General features: G+C 59.1%; 3 protein-coding genes across 3 annotated transcripts in view; 2 read left to right on the forward strand and 1 right to left on the reverse strand.

The window, feature by feature from the left end:
* Positions 1 to 2248, forward strand: part of GFAP (glial fibrillary acidic protein) — a 4857-nt gene extending 2609 nt beyond the window's left edge. The window contains exons 5-9 of the mRNA XM_057385613.1: positions 1 to 120; positions 760 to 980; positions 1151 to 1194; positions 1795 to 1880; positions 2187 to 2248. Coding sequence (XP_057241596.1) covers positions 1 to 120; positions 760 to 980; positions 1151 to 1194; positions 1795 to 1880; positions 2187 to 2228 — 513 coding nt within the window. The 3' untranslated portion in view covers positions 2229 to 2248. The remainder of the gene's footprint in view (positions 121 to 759; positions 981 to 1150; positions 1195 to 1794; positions 1881 to 2186) is intronic.
* EFTUD2 (elongation factor Tu GTP binding domain containing 2) overlaps positions 1 to 10560 on the forward strand; it is a 50402-nt gene that overhangs the window by 17929 nt on the left and 21913 nt on the right. The gene's annotated exons all lie outside the window — the stretch shown is intronic.
* CCDC103 (coiled-coil domain containing 103) lies at positions 6725 to 10209 on the reverse strand. The gene is made up of 3 exons (XM_057385608.1): positions 9773 to 10209; positions 8634 to 8766; positions 6725 to 7303 (listed from the first exon to the last, which is right to left on the reverse strand). Exons 1-3 carry the CDS (start codon positions 9907 to 9909, stop codon positions 6836 to 6838), a joined length of 738 nt encoding a protein of 245 aa, XP_057241591.1. The 5' UTR covers positions 9910 to 10209; the 3' UTR covers positions 6725 to 6835.

A 10560-nucleotide genomic window follows, 5' to 3' on the forward strand; every position in this document is an offset into this window, starting at 1 on the left:
GATCTGACGGACGCAGCCGCCCGGCACGCCGAGGCCCTGAGGGTGGCCAGGCAGGAGGCCAACGAGTACCGGCGCCAGCTGCAGGCCCTCACCTGCGACCTGGAGGCTCTGCGGGGCTCGGTAGGTGACAGYCATGGTGGCCTCAGGGAGCTGCCACCACCATGGGGGGCCCTGGTGGCACCACCAGCCAGTGCCAGGGGATGGCTGGTCCCCAAGGGCAGGAGGTGGACGGGCACTGGGGAGAGCCACCAGCTCCTGGGAGAAGGTGACCCTGGAGGGTGTCACAGCCATGGAGGGGTCACAGCCATGGAGGGTCACAGCCATGGATAGTGTCACAGCCCTGGAGGGTGTCACAGCCATGGAGGGGTCACAGCCATGGAGGGTGTCACAGCCCTGGAGGGTGTCACAGCCATGAAGGGGTCACAGCCATGGAGGGTGTCATAGCCATTGAGGGTGTCACAGCCATGGAGGGGGGCACAGCCATGGAGGGTGTCACTGCCATGGAGGGGTCACAGCCATGGAAGGGTCACAGCCATGGAGGGGGGCACAGCCATGGAGGGGTCACTGCCATAGAGGGGTCACAGCCATAGAGGGGTCACAGCCATGGAGGGTGTCACAGCCATGGAGGGGTCACAGCCATAGAGGGGTCACTGCCATGGAGGGTGTCACTGCCATGGAGGGGTCACAGCCATGGAGAGTGTCACAGCCATGGAGGGGTCACAGCCATAGAGGGTGTCACAGCCCCCTGTGGCCCCCCAGAACGAGTCCCTGGAGAGGCAGCTGCGGGAGCTGGAGGAGCGCTATGCCCTGGACGTGGCCGGCTACCAGGACACGGTGGCGCGGCTGGAGGAGGACACACACAGCCTCAAGGAGGAGATGGCCCGGCACCTGCAGGACTACCAGGACCTGCTCAAGGTCAAGCTGGCCCTCGACACCGAGATCGCCACGTACCGCAAGCTGCTGGAGGGCGAGGAGAGCAGGTGACGGCTCCGTCCTGCCCCTCACCCTGACTGTGCCCCAAACCAAGCCCAAGTCCTCGTRGTCCCTCTGGGGTGTCCAGCTGGGTTGGGGACCATCCTCCAGCCCTGCTGGCWCAGCCCCAGGGCAGCAGGACCTCATGAACATCCCAATGCTCCCGTTGCTTCTGCAGGATCACCATCCCTGTGCAGAGCTTCTCCAACCTGCAGATCCGAGGTGAGGCTGTGAGGAGGGACAGCGAGATGGTGGCACAAGCAGGGGTGGCTTCAGGGGGCTCTGTGGCAGGAGATGCCATCTTGACACCCCCAGAGGGATTGGGAGGTTTTCCTCTGAATCTCGAGGAGCCGGGACTCCAGGTTATCACAGGGTGGGGGAGGAGGGTGCCATGGCCACATGCCCCAGGCTGAAYGTGTCCCCAAGGCAAATGATGTCCCCAAGACCGATCACATCATCATATCATCAATAACAACTGCGTCCCCAAGGCCAACTCTGTTCCTCAGTGCCAACCGTGTCCCCAAAGACAACCCTGTCCCCAAGCCCAATCCCATCCCAAAGCCACCCAAGTCCCTATGGTTGAGAATATCTCCAAGGGCAGAAATGTCCCCAGCTGTCCCCGCAGCCTAACTGTGTCCCCAAGACTCATCAGATCCCACAGCCTGCCACATCCCCAAGGCCATCCTGTCCCTGAGGCTGGTTGTGTCCCCAGTGCTGCTGTCTCTCCTGGTTCAGGGGTTTCCAGCCAATTTATTTGAGTGTGGCTGGACAGGCCATACCCTGGGCAGGGTGTCACTGCYTTGTCCTGCCCGTGTCCCCCAGAGACCAGCCTGGCCACCAAATCCGTGTCAGAAGCCCACGTGAAGAGGAGCATCGTGGTCAAAACTGTGGAGACCCGAGATGGAGAGGTGGGAAATCCTCCTTTGTGTCACTCCMGCTCCATCCCCAGCTCCCCACAGGGTGTCCCCAAGGAACTCGCACGTGGGGCCACCATCCCTGAGCCCCTCGAGCAGCCCAGGCAAAGAGCCAGTGACCCCAGAGTCCTGAGAGCACAGTGTGATCTGGCTCTGGGTCATGGTGGAGCTGAGGATGGCAGCTCATAGCCAAACCGCCCTGTCCCCATSGCTGTCCTTGTCCCCATCCCTGTCCTTGTCCCCARGCTCTGGTGGCAGAGCCCGCTCCCGGGCTGACASTCCCTCTGCCTCCCCCTCCAGGTGCTGAAGGAGTCCAAGCAGGAGCACAAGGAGGTGCCGTAGGGCGGGGGAGCCGCAGGAGCYGCAGCCCCGGAGCTCCGCCGGTCCCGTCCTGCTCCCGGGAGGGACCGKGGCCGCTTCGGCGGGGGCACCTCCCTGCCGGGCACCCCTCGCCTCTCCCGTGTACCTGCCGTGTTTAGGGAGCCGCTGGCACCCCGTTGGGGGCTGGCGACCAGCAGAGCGCCCATCGGACCGGGCAGCACCCCGGCAGAGCCGCGATGCTCCCGCATTCCCGCAGCACGGGGTGCCGCTGGTTTGGGGGCTGCTCCCGCCGCATCCTGGGGCTCCAGGGAGAGAATCCGTCCTGTTTCAATCTCCGTGCACCGTCAGACAACACGATGGGACCAAGAGCATCTCCCTGCTCCACTCTCCAGTCTAGGAGACCACCCTGGATCTCCCCAGAGCACCCTTGGGTCGGGGAGGGGGATGCAGGGTGCAGGGTATCGGCTGGAGAGGGACATTTCCCTGTCACCAAGCATTGGATGAGCTCAGCTGGGAGGCAGGGACAGGAGGGAGCGGGGATGGACAGGCAGGGGCAGGAGGGAGCGGGGATGGACAGGCAGGGGTGAAGGAAGAGGATGATGGAGAAGCAGGGCAGGAGGATGCGGAGGATGGAGATGCAGGATGCTCAGGGTGACAAAATGGGAACCACGAGGTGTCCCAGGGGGTGCTGGGGTGTCTGGGGTGGGTTGTGGGGCTACACAGTGGCCTCAGAGGCTTCTCCTGGCCCACAGCCATGGGGCTGTCCTGACCCCATTGGATGTCTGCCACCAAGGTGTCCCCAACACTGGTGGCAAAAAACAGACCTGAGGGGCTCATGGTGAGGGTGACCCTTGGCCCTGTGCCTGGGGAGTCCCATGCAGGTGCAAATGGAGAGGACAGGGGTGCAGAGAAGGAGGAGGGGGAAGGTGTTGGGGCACCTGTGAGAGTCTCACAGCACCAGGTGCCATCGGCAACCCAGAAGTGAGGGGGAGCTTTGTCACTTGGGGTCACACTGGGAGCCAGGGGCTGCCCCATCACAGTCCCTGCCCCATACAGAGCCTGAGTCCACCCCCCCGTGGGCATTCAGGGTGGGAGTGGATGGAATCCCTTGTCCCTGGGCTGCACATGGCCCCTGTCTCCCACCTGCCCTCCCCCAGACCAGCACACACCCCCAGGCCACTGCCCAGCCCTGTCCCCGCTTCGCTGCAGCCACTGACCACCAACAGGACCTGCCTGATGCCACCTGGCACAGGAACAAGGACCCAGCAGTGCTTCCTGTGCCCTGCCAGCCTTTGGGGTGAGCCCTTGGTGCCATCCCCTTGTCCMCTCTGTCCCCTGGCCCTGGGTCAGGCGCTGAGCAGCTCCGCTCTGACTCCAGGAACACAACACCCMGTCCCAAAACTGCCAATCCCAGGGCAGGAGGGGTTCTGGGAGGTGCCCARGGTGGGAATGCAGGGGGATGGTGCCAGATTGGGACACCACGAGCAGCTCCCTCACTACTGAATTAATGAACTAACGCTGCCGCAGCTCGGGGTGAGAATAAARCTAATGAACACACTGAGCTTCCCTGTCGTGCCTGCATCCACCTCTCCCCACAGAGATTTGGGGATTTTGGGCAGTGGGGACCTCTGGGAGCCCAAACCAATCCTAATGGTGATGCCTTAGGTGATGCCTTCTACAAGTGAAGAGAGTAAAAGCAGACAGATTTAATCCAGGCCTGCTGGTACATTGAGGGCAGACAAAGCCTCCTCCTGAGGCTGCACCCAAAATGGACCCCGAGTCAYGAGATCTTCCCCTTTTATCAGTTCTGTCTCATGAACACATCGGGCCCCAATTCTCCAATGACACCTTCAGGTGATGATGGCACCCACCCCAAGCTCCCCCCAATTCTCTGTTGTTTCCATATTTTGGGGCTCTGAGGCAGCGAAGTGTCCTTGGATTTCAGGCTCAGAGAGGAATTGTTTTGTGTGAAGATGGGAGAGCAGCAGCTTTAGTGCTGTGCACTGGAGAAGTACAAGAATACAGATASATGRAAATASAGAAACTAAAAATCCTRAGRCATCAGTGGTGTGGGGGATGTGCTCAGGGCTGAGCCTCAAGGCGGGGACAGAGCTCCAGGAACCAACACCCCCGAGGGACTGACAGAGGGGAAGGGGTGCAGGGGGAACCCCCAGAGCTGGCAGAGGGGTGGGAGGGATCCCTTCCCAGGATGGCAATCAGGGATCTGCTCAGGGTTCTTCACCTCACACCCAGCTCCTTCCCCWCACAGTCCCAGGCTGCAGCTCCTCAGGCTCAGGGTGGATTTGAGATCCTGCRCATCACCGACACGGTTCAAGTGCCAGAGCATCGCTGGGACCCTCAGCGCCCTCCTGGACAGTGGGATTTCCCTGGGAATGCTGAAATCCTCAAGCCACTTCCTCAAATAAAGGAGATGAGCCTGGAAGGCACATCCTGCTCCCTGCTGAAACCCTGCAGAGATGCCACCACCTTTGGGGGATGTGCAAGATAACTTTGTCAGGCACAAACTTTGAATCTCAGCCTTGTGCTGAGTTGGGTGAGTTAAAAGCATCCCCAAAGCWGAGAGATTTCTGAAGAAAATCACCAGATTAATTTGAAAAATACTTTTTCCTTCAAAAGTAAAAGAAAATATTTAAACACAAATTTAAAGATATAGGTTTTTTTCCAGCTAAGGAGCTCAAAAACAACACTGAAGGGTTTGGGACACAAAGTTCTCAACAAGGAAAACAAGGCTAAAAAGGGTGAGAAAAGCAAGTATTAATTGGATCAAAATAGTTTGGTGGATGTTTTCAKCAGGCTCTTAGTAAAACAGCTCTAATAAATCACTGGTGCAGATAAAGAGCTCTGCAGAGCTTGGCCAGAACATCTTGCACCAGCTCCAAGTTTTCTTTTGAAAAGGATTTTATTGAGCTTTAACCCCCACTGCCAACCAGCGGCAGAGCCAGGAACAAATCCCGGCAGTGCGAGATCCCACCTGGAGCAAACGCTGGCACTGTCAAATCCTGCCTGTCCCTGCTGGGCTGTGCCAAATCAGGGAGGTTCCCACATCAGTCCTTGCTGCCCTGGGGGGAGAGAGAGCGGGGACTTGGCAGGGTTTGTGTGCGGAAATTTCCAGTGGGAGGATGGTCCGGGATATTCGAGTGCCCCATGGGGGGAATGTTCCAGCCTGGGCAGGATCCTGAGCACCTGCAGTGACCCACGTGGGCAAGGATGATGATGATGATGATGATGATGATGATGATGATGATGATGATGATGATGATGATGATGATGACGACAATGCCAAAGCCAATGTTTGCTCCCTGTGGACTCTGCCTGAATCCCCACATGGGTGAGGATGAAGATGTGGGGAGGAGGAGAAAGATGTGGATGAAGCTCGTGTTTGCTCCCCACAGACCCTGATGGATGCCCAGGTGGGTGAGGATGATGATGATGATGATGAAGATGAGGATGATGATGATGATGATGATGAGGAGGATGTTGATGAAGCCCAAGTTTGCTCCCTGTGGACCCTGCCTGGACCTTTTATACCCAAATGGGTGAGGATGATTATGATGATGATGATGATGATGATGATGATGATGATGATGATGATGATGATAATGAAGCCCATGTTTGCTCTGCACAGACCCTGCCTGGATGCCCACACGGGTGAGGATGATGATGGTGATGATAAAGGCCCTGCTCTGCAGCTCCCTGAACAAACCCCAGATGCTCTCCTTCTCCACCTGGCTCAGGAGAGCCACAGACCCTGCCTGGCCCCTCAGCTCAGCTCAGGTCACACCATGAACCCTCTGATGTGGGAAGGGTCTCTCAGCCCTGTCCCCTGTCACCACTCCCACCATCTCTGCCCCACTGYATTTCTGCCCAGCCTTCCCACCAAACCCCAGGGGTTTTGCCTTTCCCAAGTGATGGGGATACAGCAGGCTGCTCCCAGCCCTGCCATCCTCACCCTGAGCCTGGGCACCACTCAAGCACTGTGCCAGTTCCCACCAGAGCTGTGACTGCTGTGCCGGGGCTATTCTGGCATCAAAATCCTCTGTCCTGATATTGGGTAACTGCAGGATCTTCTTTTGTTGAAGTCTCCAGCCCTCAGCTGTCCTGAGGTGCACAAAGGCAGGAGGAATGGCACCACAGCAGAGTGCAGGGACACAGATTTTCCCCCCAAAGAGGTGCGAAAAAGCCCAACATTCCCAGGGCTGACCCTGGACGCTGCCAGCAGGTGCCTGGTGGTTTCTCCAGGGCAGGTGGGAGTGCGTGGTTCCAGTTTGCTGGGGTTTGGGCAAAAAAAGAACCTGACAAAGATGTCACCAATTACATCCCCTAAACCCCCKCAGTGACCATGAACAGAGGTGGAAAAGGGCAGGGACTGTCTGGGTTTGGGTTTCTCCTTCAGAACTACCACCCAATGTTTCTTTTCCCTCAGTTTTCTCCATATCCATGACTCCCTCCCACACTCATCACCCTTCCCAGAGACCACAGCACCACAGCTTGGGAGCATCAACTTTATTTGTGCAGAACTTGTGCTCTGGGTGATGCCGAAGTCAAACTTTGAGTTTTTTCTGAGCGTCTTTTACCCTGTTCCTGCTCAGCCCTGSTGTTCCTGCCCCTCAGCTGACCTGGTAACACTTCATCAGCTCCACCACTGTCCTCTCCTCTTTGATTTCCTTTTCCAAGTGGGTGTCCACGGGATGGGCTTCCCTCCCTGTCTCACAGCTGGCTGGGCTGCCAGGCTGGCCAGCAGCCTGACAATCACAGTTCTGCAGCTTCCTGAACAAATCCTGGTTGCTCTCCTTCTCCCCCTGGCTCAGCAGAGCCACGTTCAGCCCGAAGCGCTTGGTGCCCGCCAGGCTCTGGAGGATCTGGAGGACGGCAGCTCTGTCCCCAGGATGGATGTTCTCTGCCAGCACTGTCAGGAATTCCCCCAGGAGGCCAAAGCCCACGTCAGCCTGGAAGATCCTGCCCAAGGCCTCCCCTCCGAGCTCCAGCAAAAACCGGTATTTCTCTGTCCCGCTTTTCAAGCACCTGCGCCAGTCCCTGTGAAATTCCGCGGCGGTTCCAGGCAGCTGATCCAGTTCCTGAAGGAGAAAGGAGTCACTCAGCTCCTTTTGTCTTGTTCCCACTTTGATACCCTCACCCCAATCAGTCCATGGACAGCCAAGGTGTTTTTAACACAAGGAGCTGCTGAGGAGGGAAACAGGAAGATGAGGAAATGCCAGAGTGYCCAGAGAAAACAGGGAGGTGCAGGGGGAAATGGGAAGTGTGGATGAGATGTGACAYCCTGTGTGAACACAGATGGGCATGGAGTGACCCTGACCCCAAGCAGAGTCAGATCCTGTGCCCAGCCTGGATCYACCAGCACCACCTGGGAACTGAGCACTGAGAGGCAAATCCAGGGAGTGGCAGAGARAAGGTGAGCAATGCAAACCCTCCAAAATGTGCAGATGCCCTGTCTGGTACCACCCAGCAGAGACTGAGAGCTGAGCTCCAAGTGGCATTCCCAGATGAAGACAATCCCATTTTATACCAGCTGTAATTAACTGTTGAGCTCATCCCCACTGGGTCACCAGGCTGAAGRAGGCAAATGTTCAGCTTTTCTGSAGTCAGGGAACAAGGCAGAGGGACATCAGCTGGGGCTGAGCACAGGGGGAAATGCCCTGGAGAGCTGAGCCTGGCGCTGACAGGACTGGGAGCAGGATTTGCTCAGTTCAGGGAAACACAACGCTGCCCACAAGAGCTGCAAAAGATCTTACACAGGTCAGTGAAATCCAGGAYCATGAACAATCCATGGGATTGTTTATAAGGCAATCCATGAAATTGCCTTATAGTGGGAAACATCCATGGGAAACATCCCTGGCTCCACATCCAGTGACCAGGACACTCCAGTGTGGACAGAGCYCATGGCAGGGGCAGGACTGAGGTGACTCCAGTCCCAAAAGACCTGGACAGAAAACATCCCAACCCTATTTCCTACCACTCAGTGAGCTCCTCAAGCAGCAGGATCAACCCAAACCAGCCCTTTGCCATGATTGTGAATGGGTGAAGGACTGGCTGCACTCAGGGAATCCCTGCAGCTGGAGGATCTCCCAGGCTGCAGCTGTGGGAGCTGGGAGCTGCTCCCAGCCAGGAGGGACTGCTCCCACAGTCTGCTCCTGGMCACCACGGGAGGCTCTGGGAACTCTGGCTCCAGGTCCCATTCCCACAGGGATGGAGCAGACTCTTCCCAAAGGGGCCCAGACTGACCCCGTGCTGATCCAAACCCCAATATTCCTGGGGAGGGCTGGCTCACACCCAGAGGGAATCCTGAGTAATCTCACATTCCAATTAACACACAGGAGATTTTTGACTAATTTCCAGCGGTGGACAAGGCCCTGGCAGGCTCTCCTTCACCCGTGGGATCTCCCTCACCTGTGGGATCTCCACAGTGTGGGCAGGTGATGCCTCAGCCGGGGCTGCACAGGGATTCCACAGCACATTCCTCCTCTGTCCCAGCCTGTCCTTCTTGTCCAGAGGCTTCAGGTGTGAKGCCAGCACAATTTCCCTGCAGGGAAAGGGGATGGGAGGGACATGTGGCAAGAGAATACACTTTGAGGCTTCAAGCTGCTTCTCTGAGGCAATTCTTGACTTTGGGCCATATGGATCATCCAGATCACCTCCAGCTGGACAGGCTGGAGGAGCAGACCCTTACCAATACAAGGATAAAYCAGTTTTAAACCCCTCAGGAATCCCGTTACAGAGACTGGCAAGAGAAGCAACTTGAAAACATTTTCCTGGCTCTCGGGGATCAGGTGGCACAGGTGGATGAGGCAGGCATGAATCCCTGAATGGAATTTGAGCTGGTCCCAAAAAGTCTCCCAGGTGTGGTCAGAGTCCTGGATCTACCTGTGGATCCCGGATGTCAATGGACAGGGAGCTCATAGGGGATCTATAGGGGATCCAGGGGTTGGGTGGGTGTTTGGAGTCCCAGATGGATCTACAGGGGATCCAGGACATGCATTTGGAGTCCCAGATGGATCTATGGGGGATCCAGGGCTTTGGTAGACATTGGGAGTCCCCAGACAGGAGGGACAGTGACAAGACTGGGAGCAGGAACAGGCTGGGAAAGGCACAGGGGACACATCACCCACCCTCTGCTTCTGCACCCCCAGCATGGCCTGGGATGTGTAGGCAGAGACGGGGGGCTGGAGGTGGGAATGAAAGAGGCATCCTGGAGAAGGGACAGTGTCCTGGAGTGGGGACAGTACCACCTCACTGCTGGCCACGACTGGGCCTCCACAGGGTCCGGCCACAGAGCGGGGACAGATCTCAGCCCACATGGGGCCACCTGAGGAGTTTGGGACAAATCTCCACCTGCGGTCACTGGGATCGGAGCTACGGGCATCCCGAGGCTGCTGATCCCATTCCCGATCYCATTCCTGMTCCCATCAGCTCCAAGCAGCTCCGAGCTCACACCCCGAGGGTTCCCAGAGCCCCCAGACGCGCTCCCGGCTCCCCCCGAGCCCGGGCGGACCCGCCGGAGCCCTGGGGCCGCTCGCCGAGCCCCGGACCTGAACTGGCCGTAGTCGGGGACGCCCTGGCGCAGCGCCCGCAGCTTGGCCTCTCCCTCCCGCTGCCGCCGCTCGTCCTCGGCCAGCGCCGCCCGCAGCTCCCGCTCCAGCGCAGGGAGCGCTCCGGCCGGATCCATGRGACGTGGGGACAGGGACAACACCTCCTGTCGCGACAGCCCTGCCGGGGRTGGCTTCGAGCACCCCGCTTCTGCCACAACAGCGCTGCCAGGAGTGTCCCGACAACCCCGCTCTTATCGTGACAGTCCTGCCTAGCGGGCTCCACTCCCAATGTGACAGCCGTAAAGGCAACGCAAGCGGATGGCAACTGGGAACCTCTCCCCTATCGCGACAGCCTCGCCAGGCGCTGACACACCGCCGGCCCCGGGGCCCCTAGCTCTGTCGCGACAGTCCCGCTGGGTGCCGAGCACCGCCGCCCTCAGAGCCGGTCMCTATCGCGACAGYCCCGCTGGGTGCYGARCACCTCCGCCCTCAGRGCCGGTCMCTATCGCGACAGTCCCGCTGGGTGCCGAACACCTCCGCCCTCAGGGCCCGGCGCTATCGCGACAGCCCCGACCCCGCCCCCAGAGCGCCGCGGCCGCGCGAGGTCCCCGGGGCTGCCCCGGCCGCGCCTGACAGAACCGGCCCCGCCGCCCTGCCTGCCCCGCCGGGCCCGCGGCTCCCGGGACGCTCCGGAACCGCACCCGACTCGGTTCCGGCTCCACCCGGYGCTTCTCCCGTGGGCACGGCGCTGGCGGCGGGCGCGGGACGCTCTGTCGCGACAGGCGGCG

The sequence above is a fragment of the Malurus melanocephalus genome, unplaced genomic scaffold, assembly GCF_030028575.1.
Source record: "Malurus melanocephalus ecotype Western Australia unplaced genomic scaffold, MMel_1.1 scaffold_848, whole genome shotgun sequence".
Lineage (NCBI taxonomy): Eukaryota > Metazoa > Chordata > Aves > Passeriformes > Maluridae > Malurus > Malurus melanocephalus.